The sequence below is a fragment of the Caretta caretta genome, chromosome 25 (assembly GCF_965140235.1).
Source record: "Caretta caretta isolate rCarCar2 chromosome 25, rCarCar1.hap1, whole genome shotgun sequence".
Classification (NCBI taxonomy): domain Eukaryota; kingdom Metazoa; phylum Chordata; order Testudines; family Cheloniidae; genus Caretta; species Caretta caretta.
This window is the reverse complement of record NC_134230.1, coordinates 16,527,266-16,544,930: the sequence shown is the minus strand read 5'-3', so window position 1 is coordinate 16,544,930 and position 17,665 is coordinate 16,527,266. Positions and strand designations below refer to the sequence as shown.

General features: G+C 42.5%; 1 protein-coding gene across 48 annotated transcripts in view; it reads right to left on the bottom strand.

Annotated features, from left to right (window-relative positions):
• Positions 1-17,665, bottom strand: part of GNG7 (G protein subunit gamma 7) — a 128,444-nt gene that overhangs the window by 9,754 nt on the left and 101,025 nt on the right. For 23 of the 48 annotated variants that reach the window (XM_075123284.1, XM_075123270.1, XM_075123274.1 and 20 more), the window contains 2 exons: positions 5,651-5,690; positions 485-602 (listed from right to left, as the gene is read on the bottom strand). In XM_075123284.1, coding sequence (XP_074979385.1) covers positions 485-565 — 81 coding nt within the window. In that variant the 5' untranslated portion in view covers positions 566-602; positions 5,651-5,690. Of the gene's footprint in view, positions 1-484; positions 603-5,650; positions 5,691-9,951; positions 9,975-10,542; positions 10,565-11,891; positions 12,076-17,665 lie in introns of those variants that run through there. The other 25 variants (XR_012666094.1, XR_012666093.1, XM_075123295.1 and 22 more) reach the window with 7 other exon arrangements.

Here is a 17,665-nt window from a genome sequence, read left to right as displayed (position 1 = left end):
GTGAACGGTGTTCAGGCAGGGTAGGGAGAAATAAAAGTTGAGATGGTTTGCGGGAAAGCAAAATTCACTTAACAGGTGCTGCAAAACCCAAGTCCACTAGAGAGGTTACAGCAGCATGTGCCTCTGCTACAGGGTACTTTTAGTGCAGAGTTGAGAGAACTGGTTCTGCCCACTGCATGACTGTAAAGGTGACTGAACGTTTTTCCAAACAAGCATGAACAGAGCCGTCTGTAAAGCATACAGCACTTTATCCGGAGGGGCAATATGCAGCCGTTCCGAAACAGTGTCTGTCCACAGGAGTTAAAGGAAGCTTGATAGCAAAAGGCCATGATTCAATAGCAACATGGAGAGGGCCTAATTTATGTTTTCGTAGCCCATTCCGGCACAGGTGAACAAGCACTGTACATAGAGGCCCCCTCTTCCCCTCCTCATAACCCCGGAGAGAAAAGTTACGCGTGCAGGCTGCTCCTGGCCCCCTTCTCACCTTGATCCTCTCAATTCCAGCCTCGATGCGCAGCTGCTCCACCAGTTTCCGGGCCTGTGCTATGTTGTTAGTCGCCGACATTGTCTGCCATCAGTTCTAGCCCCAGCACTTGAGAACGCTGCAACAAAGCAAAACGAGAGAGAGAAAGGTTGGATTTAAGAATCGAAAGGTTCACTCTGCGCTACATCCTCTCGGAAAGCTGGACAGGGAGAGTCCTAAACCAGCAGAATTTCACCTTCTTGTCCACTTCTTGTCTTCTTCACACTGACCCCAATGCAACACATAAGATGTCATTCTTCAGAACTGCAACAAGACACCCATATAATCACTCTGGAAGAGATCCCATGCAATACGTTCTGATTTTTTCCCAAGTTCCTTTTATTCGATACCTTTTATTCAAAACGACAGGTTTCAGAGGAACAGCCGTGTTAGTCTGTATTCGCAAAAAGAACAGGAGGACTCGTGGCACCTTAGAGACTAACCAATTTATTTGAGCATGAGCTTTCGTGAGCTACAGCTCACTTCATCGGATGTATGTATGTATGCATCCGATGAAGTGAGCTGTAGCTCACGAAAGCTCATGCTCAAATAAATTGGTTAGTCTCTAAGGTGCCACAAGTACTCCTTTTCTTTATTCAAAACGTAATTCCTGTGCTCCTATTTATATATTATAAGGGTCTTTTCAGCAAGGGAGAAGCTTACTAACTACAGAGGAAAGTGAGAAGACTATAGAGAAAGTGCTGCCAGATGCACAAATTAAACAGACTGAAAAATTAACAGGAATATTTTTCTGTTATCTTAGGTGAAACATTTTTAGTTAGACGAGTCTCATTGTTTCCTGAGGTTCCCACTCCTCTTGTCTGTCTGTTGTATTTACCAGTTGTCTCATCTCACACTGCCTCAGAGCTTCCAGTCTAAGTAACTGTTTCTCTGCTCGGTGTGTATGGTGCCTTGCACAGTGGGGCCCTGATCCATGATTAGGGCCCCTCGGCACTAGCACAATACAAAACAACATACATTACCACCACCACCACCTCACCCCCTGCAATTTTTAAATGGGTGTCTTTGAAAAGCAGAGTAAGATGCTCAAATGGCTCCATAAGGGAGAAGTCTCCAGTGGGATCTGAATTTAGATGGATAGTCAAGGAGCGGAGGAGACCCAAGGAGGTTCTTCCAGATTGCAGGAACAACAAAGGAAAAGGCTCTCACACCAGAAAGGAGGCCAGTGCTAGACAAGGAGCAGAGAAGTCAGTCAGATGAGCTGATGCAAGGCAATTACAGGGATATTTAGAGCATGTGTCTCAGATGAGGTCTTGCAAAATAAGGACATGAGTGCACGTGAAAGCCAAGTGCACAAGAACAGTGCCAGTGGGGGTGACATGTTTCAGAAAAGGTGGCAGCATGGTTCAGAGTCACAGACAGCAACATGAACAAAATTATTATCTGTTTTCTGAAGTATGACCTGCTCAGCTGCCCTGGATGGAGGGTCCAGCGCAGAAGGGACTGAGACCTGGGTACCATCAATGCTGCAGAAAGTCAAATGCACTGGGGGACTCTTATGACATGGCGAGGCTCCACCACAGCTCACAGTGTTTAGCTGTGCAGTGCAGACACAAGCAAGGTTCCAACCATGCGACCGCCTTGGATTTTAAGAAGGCTGTAGCCTGGCTCAGAACAAACATGGTTCCAAGGGGCTGCACAGCAAAGCAGAGGCAACAATTTAACACTGTCCAGGACTACTACATTCGTCCCGTGAATGAATTTGCAGAGCAGAGGCCAGTAAAATTCAGGGCAATCAAAGCAGAGTAACTGAATACCCCTTCTTAATGGCCAGAAAGTAACAAAAACAATGTTGGGTGCGATCTACTTATCAGCAGGTTTATTCAAATTAAAATAAACCTCTGCTACTGCCTTCCACGTCTGTTGCTGATGAGCAACTTGGCAGTCCCCTGGTGTACGCTCATGGACGCAGCATGCGATATCCAGTAGTGTTACCCTCTGCTACAGTTTCAGCCTGACCCATTTGGCAAATTCTGCTCCCTGATACCAGCCACTGAACGGTCCCACAGGGTGCTGCTACATTTGTATTACAGAAGGGTCATCCGAAAGAGCCTCCTGGGCATCTCCTGACCGTGACTTACCCATGACCTGAAGGAAACTGTAGAGAACTGAGACAAGAGGGAAGGATGGTGTCAACACTGCCTCCTCTCTTGCAACTCCCATGCCGATTGCCAAACCCCCGATAATTGCAATTGAACTTAAAATCAGACCAAACACCAGGCTGGAGATGAACCACACTCCCAGATCTCTAGTCAGCCACGTACGGGAATCCTGGTGTGCTAGCTTTAATCCACAATTTTTCCAACTCAGACAGCTTCAAAGCAGACACTAAAGTGCTCTTTTTAAGAGGGAAAAACAGGCATCTGTCCTGCTTAAAAATATCTCTCTCAGTCTAAATATAGACATTAAAAGGGTGTATTCTAGACCAGAATGGCAAGCTCTGGGCATGTTTTGTTTGGCAGAATTGTGCAATCCTCACTGAACTTTTAGATCCATGACAAATTCTACTCATGAATTTTGTTTTGTAACATCCAACGCTGAAGAAAAACAAATGGTGTTTCAGCCAACATTACTAATTCTATTATTAGACTACTCCCTAACGCAGTAGGGAGGAATTTATTTGGAAGTTTCCTTCCCTATACACTGGAACATGTTATCATTATCAGGGCAAGGTACCAACCCTTAACATACGGTTACTGGAGGATCTGTAGTCAACAACATTTTAAAAGGGCAGGCAAAGCTTTTTTTTTTTTTAAGCTGGTGGAGGCAAGTCAGCTCATGGAGAATTTCTGGTTTCTCAAGAAAAGAAAAAGCCATAGAGAGAAAATCCAGGTGGTTTACAACAGAAAGTAGGTCTTGCCCCAAACTGGTGGCTCCTGCAACTACTCAAATCCAAACTCAGAACTCTGCAGATCAGAGCATAATGGTATCTGGAATTAAAAAGGGATGGGATCCTACAAAAATCTTAATCCGCTGTCTCAGCACACTACCCTCACAAGACCCAAATGTCACAATCTTAAAACCTTTGCTTCCCCGCAGTACAATCTGCCTGCTTGAGATTGCCTCTAAGGGTGCTTGGCACAGCTTTAACTTCTATGACTCAGCACTTTTCTAGACCCAGTCTGACTAGGGAGAGCGCGTGCATAGGACGCTCCAAGATTTGATCTTTTCCCATGATAAAGCAACCACAGATCCACCACCCGCTCACACATACAGAGTTTTGAAAATAGTTGCTTTAAAAAGTAGCATTTCTAGATTGTACCAACATAAGCTGGTAGCTGCAAAAGGCAGCTTACCTTGAACAAAGTTTGCTATTGTCATGTGAAGAGCTACACAAGAACTGCTAGTCTCCCTAACAAATACTGACAAATTCAGAATAGGAATGCCAGTGGCCTGTGATGCAACCTTGTATCATTTATAGGAAGCAAACTTATTTAGCACTGAGCTCTTATACGAAATTAAGCCAGAGTTAGGTATTAATTAGTAGACTGCCAACGTGTCTGTGGCATTAACAGTGCAAAAGGCAGGCTAGTTTTCCCCTGCCCCTTGCTGGTTTTAGTGCAGCCAACAGTGTGTCTGGATCAGTGATGTCTCATTTACATATCTAAAGAAAGTAAGTTGTAGCCTGGTGAAATAGCCTATTAGGCAGTAGGACCATTATTAAAAAGGCAGCTACAGCGGAGTACTTCCTACAGCATATGCAGTGGTATTAGGACCAGGGAAGAGAACTGGCAAGACCTTATTGCAAATAAAGTAGCCAAATAGTCATTGTTAAAATATTAATTGTTCATCCGGATAGGACTTATCACAGAGTTGGAGGGGGGAAATACAAGCAATCAGATGCCTTTTACGTTTGCAACAGCACAAGTCACCTGCTTGTATCTTTACAGCTTTCCGTTTATGGAACACCACTGGTGAATCAGCCAAAGCCTGTTTAATGAAATTATAGCAATACCCTGAGCAGTGCATTGTACTAAGTGCAAGATCATGCACAAATTTGAGCTTATTTACATAACATTCAGCTTAGTTTCCAGATGAGGGACATAAATCTGACACAGCAAAGGACAGATGCACCGCACCGCACAGTTATCTGCCTCTCATGCTAGCTTTACAATTCTTAAGCCAAAAGTCTAAACCTTTTGCAAAGGGTAAGAGTCCTTACTCCTCCCTTGCCCTGGCTTCTTAAGAGGGTCTATCTGCAGGTACACACTGTCCATCGACAGCAACAGTTTGCAACACAGAACTAATGAGTGTATGTCCTTCACTTTTAACCCATAGGTGATGTTTCATTTAGTCACTTTAGGAAGTGCAGAAGAAATCCCTCTAATGGTTAATTTGGGAAAAGCCCACAAATAACTCATTCTTTTGAAGGTAGGCAGATTTCCTTCCACTGCACTATACTATTTTGTGACAAAAAACTCCCCCAACTGATGGGTATAGTAATAGGACATACCAAACAAACATTAGAGAGCAACATACTCCACGTCCTACCAATTTCAAAGCAGACCACCACTAAGAGCCATTGCTGGTATGTTTATTAGTTTTATTGCAACAAAAAGATGAGGTAGGCAAAACAGCCTTGCCCTAGAGTTTCCAATCTAAGTTTTAGATGGGACACCAAGAAGGGAGGAAGGAATACAATCATAAGGATATTCTGCTTAGATAAGTGCATGAAGTACTGGCCCATACCAACATCTGCATGCTTCTGCGATTTAATGGTTTGAGAAAGTGCAGCCTAAAGGTTCCCTTAAAATAAAGTATGGAGAGCAATATAAACCCATCTTTGAAACTATTCAACACCAGAAGGCAGCAGGCTAGGCATGAACTATGTTACTGTAACACTGTTGAGAAACTGATGCTGAAGATCATATTTCCCTAGGAATGTTCTTCTGGTAAGTCCCAAGTAGAGGAACAATTGCTAAAGATGGAGAACACCCTAATGAATATGGTAAACCTTGCTTTGCTTATTCAAGCAATAAAGACACTGAACTAATAACTAGAAAAGGACATGAAAAAAAAAGACCTGAAGAAGAGCTCTGTGTTGCTCGAAAGCTTGTCTCTCTCACCAACAGAAATTGGTTCAATAGAAGACGTTATTTCACCCACCTTGTCACTCTAGTATCCTGGGACCAACACAGCTACAACACTGCAAAAGAAAAATAAAGATCAAGCATCTTGAAGATCAATACAATGCATACAACAAAAGGACCCTGTAGATTTCTGCGCTGTGATGGCACCTTGCAGCGTTCTTATGGCTGGGCTGTGAAACGGTCCACGTTGCCTCCGTACACCCAGGAATGCAAGCTCAGAAACAGACTGGCGTTTGAACCAAGTTAACCCATGTTTAAATGACAAGCCCGGTTTACAGTTATCATGGTAGAAAGATCATTTTTGCAAGTCACTTTACACCACCTTTTTATTTTGCGTCTTTTCCGCTTCACCTGTTTTTTCATAGTCTAACTGCATTCCTGTGAATGAAAGTAAATCCATATGGCTCTCTACGTGCAATGAAACCAGTTGCCTATTGTAATGGGATACAATTGCCATCTCAACCGGGATTGTGCAGCTTCAGTGCTGAAAGGAGGATGCTGAGATATAATCTGCTCTGTTTTGGGGGAGGGGGGTACAGTATCTTTGTATTGTGAAATGTATATGACAGAACTAAGACATGATTCCAACAGCAATAACCACGAATAGCAACAATTCAGTGCGCAAGAAACATAAGTCAGAGTAGAGACGATGCACTATATGCCACCAGTGATAAAATGTTTACAGATCAAAACTACATTTCTATACAGCTTTTCAGCATAAAGGCTTCCAAAGTGCATAATAAAATAAACGCTTACCATGACTAGAGTACTTTGGAAACAAAAAGTGCTATGAAAATATCAACTAGACCTCACAAGAGGACTGTCGTCCAAGAGTCAAACTGGGGGGGGGGGGGGGGGAAGTGGGACAATTTCTCTACCTAAAATAATTCCAGAATAGCTGAATGGTTCTGCTAAAATGATCAAGGTAGCACAGTTGATAGATACTGTACATTTGTCATAATGAGGCTTCAGTGTTAACTGAGATTAATTGTCTTGCTTTATCATCTGCAGAGTCAAAATGACAAGTATTGCATGAGGTCACATTTGGAGAGTTTTCTTCACGGTCATAGAGGCTGGGAAGTTTTTTTAAATGAAAGCTTAAATTCTGCACAAACTAGCGGGGCCCAGAGAAGTGCTGGCAAAGCAACTACACCAGATCAGACCAGACCAATGTTGCTCAGGTCTTGGTCAAATAGATGATAGCCCCATGTTTCAGATGGGGAAACTGATGTACAGAAAAGGGACTTGTCCAAGGTCACACACAAAGTGACAGAGCATGGATTAGAAATCTGACGTTCCCTGGTTCCCAGTCCTGAGTACAGTTCACTGCCTTAATATATAGGGATTACAATCTACCCCTGAAATTCTCTGCAATGGAATGTGGCAGTTGCTTGACAGTGCAGATCAATGATTCACAACTGTCTGGACAAGATGACAGTGAAATTTATATACAGCAAGGAAGTCCAGGCCTAATATGCAGTGGGACAGATTGTGAATTAGTGTAATAGATCTTGATGCTCTTTGTACTGACAAGGTGTGCAAGTCAAGCAGCGCTCCTAAGTCAAAATAATGGTCTCTTGAGAAAGCTAGCACTCGTCTAAGGAAGAAAACCTACCCACAAAATGCCAAGGACCAGTCTGATTACTTTAGTAGCTTCAAAGAGTATTCCAGGTACTTATGATTGTTGTATTGTTTAAACAGACTGAGAAGCAGCCCGTCTTGTCAAATGATAGTAGTGAAGGAAATATGTCCAAGCATAAGGGTATGGGAGCTTACAGTTGCACAGTAAAGGAGAGGTTTCAGAGGAACAGCCGGGTTAGTCTGTATTCGCAAAAAGAAAAGGAGGACTTGTGGCACCTTAGAGACTAACCACCTTTGCCTTGTTACAGAGCAGTTCTTATGGTAGTTTGACACGTCATATGAAGCTCAATCCGAAATGGAGGGGCTGCAAACATAAAACACGTTGGTGACATTCACCAAGCAGGAATAGTGAGAACTACCTTTCCCCAGCAGCATTTGCAACCCAAACACTACAGTGCTGAGCTACTGCATGAGAACCAGAAAGTGACTCAGCTAGTTTGACTGTCCAAGCTGAGAACGAACACACACGTGTAAGCCACATGCATAGTGAAAAACAAGTTAGATTTTAAAAGTTGTGATGTTCTTCTGTAGCTTGAATACTAAAATTAGGTAGAAAATGGGCTTCAACTATGATTTTGTCACTTGAATCTGTCCCTTTATCTTTTGTTTTCTGGAGAACAGAGTGGCTACTTCTGGCTAGGAACATGGCATGAAAAGTGAAAGAACACAGTCTCTGTGTTCTACAGTCATTAAAGCCTGATCCTGAAATCATTGAAGTCTGCAGGAACTGTGTATGCACAATGGGAATATCAGGTAGATAAGGGTGCAAGACTGGCCCATAGTTTTTATAGAGGGCATTCAAATAATTGTTCCCCTCCCCCATCACCGCCATACAGACCACCTTTACATACAAAACTAACTCAACCATGTTTGGTTTAGCTTGAGTTCTGGACCTTAGTAAACTGAAGTTTTCACACGTTTACAACAGAGTTGCACTAAACTCATCACCACAGGTTGACAGTGCAGTGACTGAGCTTTGAACCCCCCAGACTGATGCCCCCCGTATCTGTTAATGCACTGCGGTCATGTATTAACAAAGAAGGTGTAGATAGTTATTATATCTAGTAGGACCATGGGTGAAAAATCCTAGTTTCACTTGGGATTATCTACAGATAATCTGACCAAAGAGTTGCTTTGTAATTCTCATCAGATCAGTGCAGAACATTTAGGACCCAACTCTGCAAAGGGTCAAGAGCCCTCAACTCCCATTTTATGAGCGTGGGCTCCAGTTTGTAGAAACCCAGCTAGGTTTCCTTAATACGAGTATGCAAAGGGACTTTTTGAAGCTATGTGCCATCCTAATTTCTGTTAACTTTTGCCAGTTTCTGGGGTTTGACATCACTACTTGGAACAAACACACCAACTGGAGCTCTGACATGCATAACAAAGGGAGACAGGCATTGTTCATGCCTTTGAGTGTTAATTGTGTAATTCTTCAAAGCCCAGATTCTTTTTGTTTTAAAAATACACATTTCTACCATCAGAGTCTCCTCCCCATCCCTCAAAAGAGTAACCACTGAATATTTCTACTATATAAAACTACTTCAGATGCTACCTCTGGCCTTCGTGCACAACATGCATCGAACGTTTCCAAGTGCACTTAATACCTGTACTGTATCTGAATAAAATGTTCAGATCAGCCTCACCTGAAAGCTCAATATGTTCTGGTTCACTCAAGAAGGTTCATTTGAAGTACACTTGAGAAGTAAAGGCCCCTCTACATTTTACTTTCACAGCCAGATGAAAGGGAAAGTTAAATTTCACTAAAAAAGAAAAGGAGTACTTGTGGCACCTTAGAGACTAACCAATTTATTTGAGATGTAGCTCACGAAAGCTTATGCTCAAATAAATTGGTTAGTCTCTAAGGTGCCACAAGTACTCCTTTTCTTTTTGCGAATACAGACTAACACGGCTGTTCCTCTTAAATTTCACTGACCATTATCAGTTATCCTGCATTTAGCTTCCTTCTAAATTAACTTCATTTTCATTTCTAACCTAGCAATTGGAGTCATGGGGACAGGATGATGAAACTTCATCTCAAAGACCCAGCCGGTATTCTAAGCCTGGACGGCATTTCAGTGCAGGTGCACCAAGCCATTGTTAAGATATGGAGTTATGAAACTGAATACCTTGCTTCTCTCATCAAGGGAACTACATGCCTTGTTATAATCTAGGATGCTTTACATGAAAAGGCTGACAAATGCAAAAATTCAACACAGCCTATGGAAGAACTGGAACTCTGGGAGCTATGCTGTAGATCAAGATATTTAGGGGTTGTGTACACTAGACCGATTTTTCTGATTTCCTATCATTGCTACCACTGGACGTGGCACTGATGAGAGCATAGACAAGGTGCTGGCAGTCAGCGTGTTGTCTAGACCTGCTCTGGGGAGGGTTAGAGGACAGTTGTTAGAAGGCTGGCAGCCCCAGTTGACAGTAGCACTCCCACCAGCCAACGTTACCAAATAGCGTAGCTGCTAGGGGCGGGGAGCTTGTATGGACTCTCCTCTACGATTAGAAAGAACTTGGTGGGACCACAGGCAAGTCACTTAACCTGCCCAGGCCTGTTTCTTCATCTATAAAGTGGAAATGGAAATACCTGCCCATCTCATAGGGATATTGAGGGTTAGTTAAATTTTTTTAATGCACTAGGATGATAAAGTCATATTAACCCACCTCCGTAAAGTCCTCAGCGCTATGGAGAAAAGGTGCTGTAGAGAAGGCCAATGATTTCTTACTGCTGATTCATTCTAAGTGTAGGGAAGAAATAACTGCTTAGACATTCGTCATTTGCTTCCAGACTCTGTGGTCAGTCAGCCAGCAGCTGCTCACCTGGGCTCCTCTGCAGGAACAACTACAGCTGCTGGAGAAGCAGCAGCAGCACTGGAAGTTAAACGAAAAGCAGCTTTGGAGGGAAAACAGGCGGCCTAAGAAACAAGCACTGCAGCTGGGTGCATTTCCTCAGCTGCACTGCATGGCTTCCAAGCCCAATTTCTAGTACAGCATTGTAAACAATTCAATGAGAAAGCTAGTATTTATTTCCACATCAGGTAGACTTACGTTGGAGATTTAGCCAAATACAAAATCCCTCAGCTACTGGAGCATAAAGCAGTTATGCAACTCAGATTATTACAATGCATATGTGCTGCTCTTCCATTGACCCAACATGCACCCCATTCAACACACACATTGCACCCACCGATAGCAGTCCCCTCTTGTTAAGCAAGCTAAAAAGGCTGCTATAACTACAGATCTGGTCATGCATACCTCCAGTCTGAGCTGCATGGTAGCAGTGTGTTCCCAGGCTTTAAGAACATCTCAATTAGTTTCTTTGAAAAGGTGGAGGATAGTTAAATTGCCTCTCAAATTGAGATTGCTGGAATGTTTCAGGTAGCCAAACTATAATACCGGTCACATTCCAGGACTGCTTTGCCAGATAAGTATTGAAAAAAAGATTTCCGTTACCCTGGTAAATAATTGACTAAACGCGTCATTAGCAACTGGAAACCATGAACACAAAAGATCCAGCAGCTTGCTGCATAGCACATGAAAGGCTTGGATTACTGTTTCAGGACCTTTAAGAAGCCCAAATAAACTTTTAAAGATGTCATCCGTAGATTTATAATGGATATGTAAACTCCCAGCGTGAAATCCTTTGGAAGAAGACCTTATGGAAGTATGTTTGAGCAAAGCACTTTTGATCCTAAGATAATTCATATCGGAATGAGGTTTAGGCCACATCTGATCCTCCCTCTTTTTCCCCAGGGAGAACATTTTTAAAGTGTTGTGTACTTGGGAATACAATTTTAAAGAGAATAAAGGGAACACAAAACAGTCAGGACACCTGGGCTGTTCTCAGATCTCTGCCACTGATTTGTGGTATGACCTTGGGCAAATAATTCTCCCACCCAACGTTCCTCACCTGTAAGTCAGGGATGATACATTACAAGAATATAGATAGAGGCACGAAAGAATATTTAGACTTCTGTCTAGGAAGACCTTTCCTTTTTGTGTCATCTCTATTCATGACTCTGCAAAGGCAGAACAGAACTGAAGACTGTTCACATTCCATAGACTGTTCTGCTTTTGCTGAGAAACAAGGTAGAGGAGGGAATATCTTTTATTGGACCAACTTCTGTATCAGGTTTTCTGATTTCCCATGTATGGGAGCATGTGGTGATTTCTTATTTGAAGGGGTACCTTCTGAAGTATGTAAGGTGCAGGAGATGGTTCCTCAGTTTTTCTGAAGTCCTCCTGCAGAGCTGTTCAGCATATTTGAAGTTGTATCGAGTGGTCAGAGGGATAAAGACGGTAAGTCCTCTGGGGATGATGTTTTGTTTCTTGCATCAGGAAGCAGATGTTTCTGTTTACTCTGACTTCCTTCTTCATGTTGTGAAGTTTCCATTTTAAACAGCAAAATTCAGTATCTTTCATGTTGTTTGCAGCACTGTAGCTGTGTCGGTCCCAGGATATGACACACACAAGGTAGGTGAGGTAATATATCTTATTACTACTCAAAAGGCAGCCATTGAGAGAGATGGCAATCAATACAATTAATAACGTGTATGTAAATACAATGTAAGTATTGCACCAATAGAAGATATGACCTCACCTACCTTGTTTTTGATAACCTGGGACCAACAAGGCTACAACACGGCAAACTGCTTTCCATTCATGACTCAGCAAAGCGATGCAATTGGAAAGAAATCTCTTGCCTCATTCCACCTTTGCCTAGGCAGGTTTTAACTCTTTGGAGTCCTGGGTCAGAGAAGGGAGAGATGGAGTCGGAAGACAGTGCTTCTGCAGGGAAAACAGCCTGAGTTTCAGAAACGTTGCATTAGTACATGCAAAGTTAAAACACTCCTATATGTATATTCACGTGGTCATGTGAGCAATTACAGCACGATTAGAGTCATAAGCTTCAGAAAGTTAGGCAGCCTTGAAGTTCTTTGCCTATCTCCATCAGCACAGCACTCTGAAGACGTGAGAAAGGGAACAAACTACAGGTCATGATCACCCGGTCATTGAAAACTCCATGTTGAAGAGGTGATGTAAGCATAGGACACATGCTACAGCAACAAGGTAATAACACTTCCCACATAGCAGCAGCAGGACAGACCTGTGGAAAGAACAGCATTGCTGCACACTCCTGAATGCAAGCAAAATACTACGAAGGCAGCTGCTGGGAGAGAAGGCGTTCAACGAAATTAAGAATGTGTACGCAAATACAACACAGGTATTGTACTAACTGGCAATGTTTGGAATCTCTTTAAGGAAACAAGTGTTGAAAGCAGTGAGGAAGGACTGTACAGTCTTGCAGCAACCAGGCAGTAAATTGAGAATGGGGGTGAGGAACAGAGCAGGCAAGCAGAAAGAATTTTGATATGGGGAGGGTTGCATGAATTCCAGGCAAAAGATAACAGCAAAACTGATCATGAAAAACAAAGAGCAAGTCCCAACAGCAAAGCTAGATTGAGTTGTGGGAAGGCCAGAATCCACTGTTTTCAATTAACAAAATATGCAGATCAGTTAACTGAAACCCATCTCTCACACAGGATATAAAACAATCTCATTGGTGTATAGAGGCATGTGATAGTCTGACACCACTGCCCCACAAACCAGTTCTTTTGATCTAATGACTGGCTAGCAGTTAGCTGGAGAAATCCTTGCAGAAACGTTCCCATGTAATTGTGACAGAAAATCAAGTTCCATCAATAAATCAAACAAAGTAAAGGCTCAAAATAAGGCTGATCTAAAAGCAGGTTTCTCTATTTAAAATACATAAATTCCCTTTAAAGGGTTCAAAAACCTAACAGTTTCTTCAGAGTTTAAGTTCTGATCAAATGCTTAGCACAATGTTTATTACCGCTTACACACCAACATACATGTTGATTTGTGATCCATAAGTTGCAATGCAACAAACATCTGAAAAATGATATTTAGTCATGAAAAAACAAGAGTCCCCAAAGCCTGGGATCATTTCAAATTTGTTTGGTTTGTTATTCCCATGAACTATAGAGAATCCTCTGAGTTTCTCACTACAGTTTCCCTATTCCCAAAGCAATTTTTCATGCCCAAGGTAGTTTACAATTCTAATGATTTCAGAGTTTATAGCAGAATGATTGCTTTGCTGAGTCACAAACAATGCAGGGATACCAGTGATTATTGAATTCAGCTGTGAGAAATCGTGACTCAGTACATTAGAGTACTGGAGTGGAAAACAAGATTAAAAAAAAAACACCCTCGGACTCCATCTTAATTTGGCTTTTAAGGATTATTTGCCCACTTTCATACCCCCGACTCCTTTCCATCAAAACACCCTGCCTGTCTGAATATAGTCTTCAAAATTAGCTCAGGAGCAAGAGACCCGAGTTCAGTTCTCTGTTCAGTACTGTAACATCACTGTGGTGGCAAATGTGTTAAGTGGCAAATTTTTCTGCATATCTTGAGTCTAGTTTTTCCATTCTTCCCCCAACATCAAGAGCATTCAAAGTGATGCATGATCCTCCTGCCAATCCTCCTGGCGTTCTCTTGATGTAGTGCAGTGTTTAATATACAGCATCCAAATTAAGAGGATGAAGCTGCAACACTCAGAAGCATACACAGAAAAACTACAGAGAAACCTGACTTGTCCTGACATGTTTTTGTCTGCAAGGTATGAGGTGACATTCAAAGCAGTTTAATCATTTACCTTGTATAAAATGGAATGCTCAACAACAAATCCCTTTCTCTTCTATGCAATCAGTGCCACCTCCACCCTCCCACCCACAGGGTGCTCTCAAGCTTAAGGACAGGAAGTATTACAGTAGGAAATAAATATGCATTGATCCCTCTGGTTTCAGAATTCTTCCCATACTTCTCATAGCTGGGAAGTAGCCACTCCTAGCTGGCTACATAAACAAGTTAACATCTGAGTTAACTGCTGAAGCTATGTTGGGGTTTTGTTTTTTTTAAATATTAAATAAAAATAACTTAATTCTGATAGATGTTTCTGGATGTCACGGAGTTCAACATGCTACATGAAAAGCATCTCAAGAATGCACTTTGTGATGCTGAGGAAGCTTTGCTTTGGTTTCACATCCCAAATCTCTGAAACTGACTGAACTGTCTCCCACACATCCTACCATCAAGAGCTGATGGAACTGGCCAGGGCATAAGCTCAGCATTTGCACCCTGGGGAGTCTATTTATGAAGTAGATGTCTAGAGAAAGAGGTTTGAGAGAGAAGAACATATCGCTCCTTCAGGATCTCCTTTGGCTACTGCCTCTCATTTACTGCAATTTGTAAGCCAGGGGCTGCATGTAAGTATTACAGCAGAGTGTAATTCCACCTCAGGACAGGAAAACTCTTTAGTACGAAGAAAAGGAGGACTTGTGGCACCTTAGAGACTAACCAATTTATTTGAGCATAATGCATCCGATGAAGTGAGCTGTAGCTCACGAACGCTTATGCTCAAATAAATTGGTTAGTCTCTAAGGTGCCACAAGTCCTCCTTTTCTTTTTGCGAATACAGACTAACACGGCTGCTACTCTGAAACCTGTTTAGTACAGGTAAGACACTATTAGCAAGTTGTGGAGCTGTGTAGAAGTGTGCACACTCACACACTCAGACATAAAAGCCAGTCCCCCATGTGAACATCTTTCTGCATCAATGACCTAGCACTGCTTTCATCATCAGCACTACACTATAAAAGCAATCTTGTCTGGCAGTCTGAAGTAGGTTCTATATACTTCATTTGTGCCCAGCAGGGGACAACCATCAGGGAATTACAGAAAAAGGGTACCTGCAAATTCAGCCTTGTTCCCTCCCTTTCCCCTCTTACATTCTAATTGCAGATACAAAGGGCACAAGCTAAAAAGGCATCAAGACTATAGGGAAGCATATAGCTTAGTAGTTTAAAAGCTAGGATGGGGAAGCCTGACTCAGTGGCTAGTTAGGATTAACACCCTGAAAAGACTAATTCTCATTTTAAAACATCTTAATTTTGCAGTGTTCAATAGAGGGGACAGGCCAGTTTTATAGCTCAGAACAAGTCTGAGATGAGGCACCATCAAATAATGCTACAGTATGTACATAAACCCACCCACTTTTACCTTCTTAACACATTCTTAGGGCCAAGCTTTTCAATAGCAGAGCCCCCACAACCAGGGCCAGATTTTCAAGAGCTCAGCTTCCATTTAGATACAAATATAAGTGGATAGATTAGTTGAGCTCTTGAAAATTTGACCCTTATTAAGGGCCAAACAGGAGTTTAACTCTGGAAAATCTGCCCCATAGTTGAGGATATGGGGCACTTGAAAGTCTGGCCCTGATTGCTGCTTGCTGGGACTACTCTGGGGAATTTGAAAATCCTCTCACATCTAGGAATGGCTTCCTCAGAACATTGTTTAGAGCACATTACTCCTACCTACAATTCAAGCTAGGAGAAGGGTAGCACAGAGTGAACACAACGCTCCTTCCAGACAAAAACAAAACAATCCACAGATCTGTGGTTCAGGAAGAGCATACCGAATCACTGGATTCTGAAGTTCCTGTCGTTCAGTGTAGATACTAGAACAAGGAGTACTTGTGGCACCTTGGAGACTAACCGTGTAGATACTGTGTCCTGCATCGCTTGAAAGATAGCCAAAGCAGTAGGTTATCCACCAATCCTTCCCTATACACCACCACCACTCAGAATGACAGCATAGCTACCTGCCTCAAATATTTACAAGACAATGGACAGCCCTCAGATATCTACCCCAAACACACTGCCAAACTCATCCATTTCATCCTTGCCCATAACCATTTCAAATTCAACAACAAAACACTTTGTCCAAACCATGGGAACAGCCACCGGTACTAGGATGGTTCCCCAATATACCAGCCTCTTCCTGGGCCACCTTGAATAGGAATTTCTCGCCAAATGCACCACAAAACCAATTATATACCTGAGATACATCCTCTTCATAGGTGTTAAACTCTCATAGATTTTCACCACAACTTCAACTACCACCACCTGTCCAGTAAACTCTCCCTGGAACACACACACACCAGCATCCACTTCCTGGACATCATGATCAGCTTCAGCAATGGAACGCTACAGACAACTATATACACAAGAAACCCACTGATCACCACACCTACCTTCATAGATCCAGTAACCGCCACAAACACACCAAGAAATCTATTATCTACAGCCACACACGATATCACAGAATATGCTCCAAGGAGAAGGTCTTGGATATACACCTTAACACACTCAAAACCGCCTTCACCCCTAGTTGTCATTTACCACCCTACACTGGAACCCATACAGGGTATCAAACAATTACAATCCATACTCGATGGGGACCCCATCCTGAACAAAATCTTTCCTGAATCCCCTCTTCTGGGTTTCAAATAACCCCCCAACCTCATCATCAGAAACAAGCTCCCCACAGACCAGGACACACCAACTCATAGCAGCACCAGACCCCGCCAGAACACATGCAAAACCTGCGGACATATCTCCACTGCTACAATGATCAGCATTCCTTTCAAGATCCATGGGTCCTACACATCCCTGTCAACATGTGGCATACCTCATACAGTGCACTAACTGCCCCAACAACTATGTGGGTGAAACCAGACAATCACAACGCTCTCTAGAATAATCCTAACACAGGAAGATGATAAAAGACAAACACCGTATCACCTGTGGGTGAGCACTTTTCACAAAGCTATCACTCTGTATCTGACCTACCCATCCTCAAAAAAAACCTGCGCAACACTTTCAAAAGGAAAGGAGTACTTGTGGCACCTTAGAAACGAACCAATTTATTTGAGCATAAGCTTTCGTGAGCTACAGCTCACTTCATCAGATGCATACTGTGGAAAGTATGCATCCGGCGAAGTGAGCTGTAGCTCACGAAAGCTTATGCTCAAATAAATTTGTTAGTCTCTAAAGTGTCACAAGTCCTCCTTTTCTTTTTGCGAATACAGACTAACATGGCTGTTACTCTGAAACACTTTCAAAAGATGAGCCTGGAAGCTTAAATTCATAACTTTGCTAGTCACTAAAAATCATTGTCTTAAGAAAGACACTGGATTTATGTCTTATTACAACCATCTATAACCCACTAACCCCCCTTTTGTCCTAGGACTACAGAAGTGTTAACAAACCACTTCACCCTAAATGGTCCCGTAGAATATGTGCAAAAAGAAAAGGAGTACTTGTGGCACCTTAGAAACTAACCAATTTATTTGAGCATGAGCTTTCGTGAGCTACAGCTCACTTCATCGGATGCTGTAGCTCATGAAAGCTCATGCTCAAATAAATTGGTTAGTCTCTAAGGTGCCACAAGTACTCCTTTTCTTTTTGCAAAGACAGACTAACACGGCTGTTACTCTGAAACTTAGAATATGTGC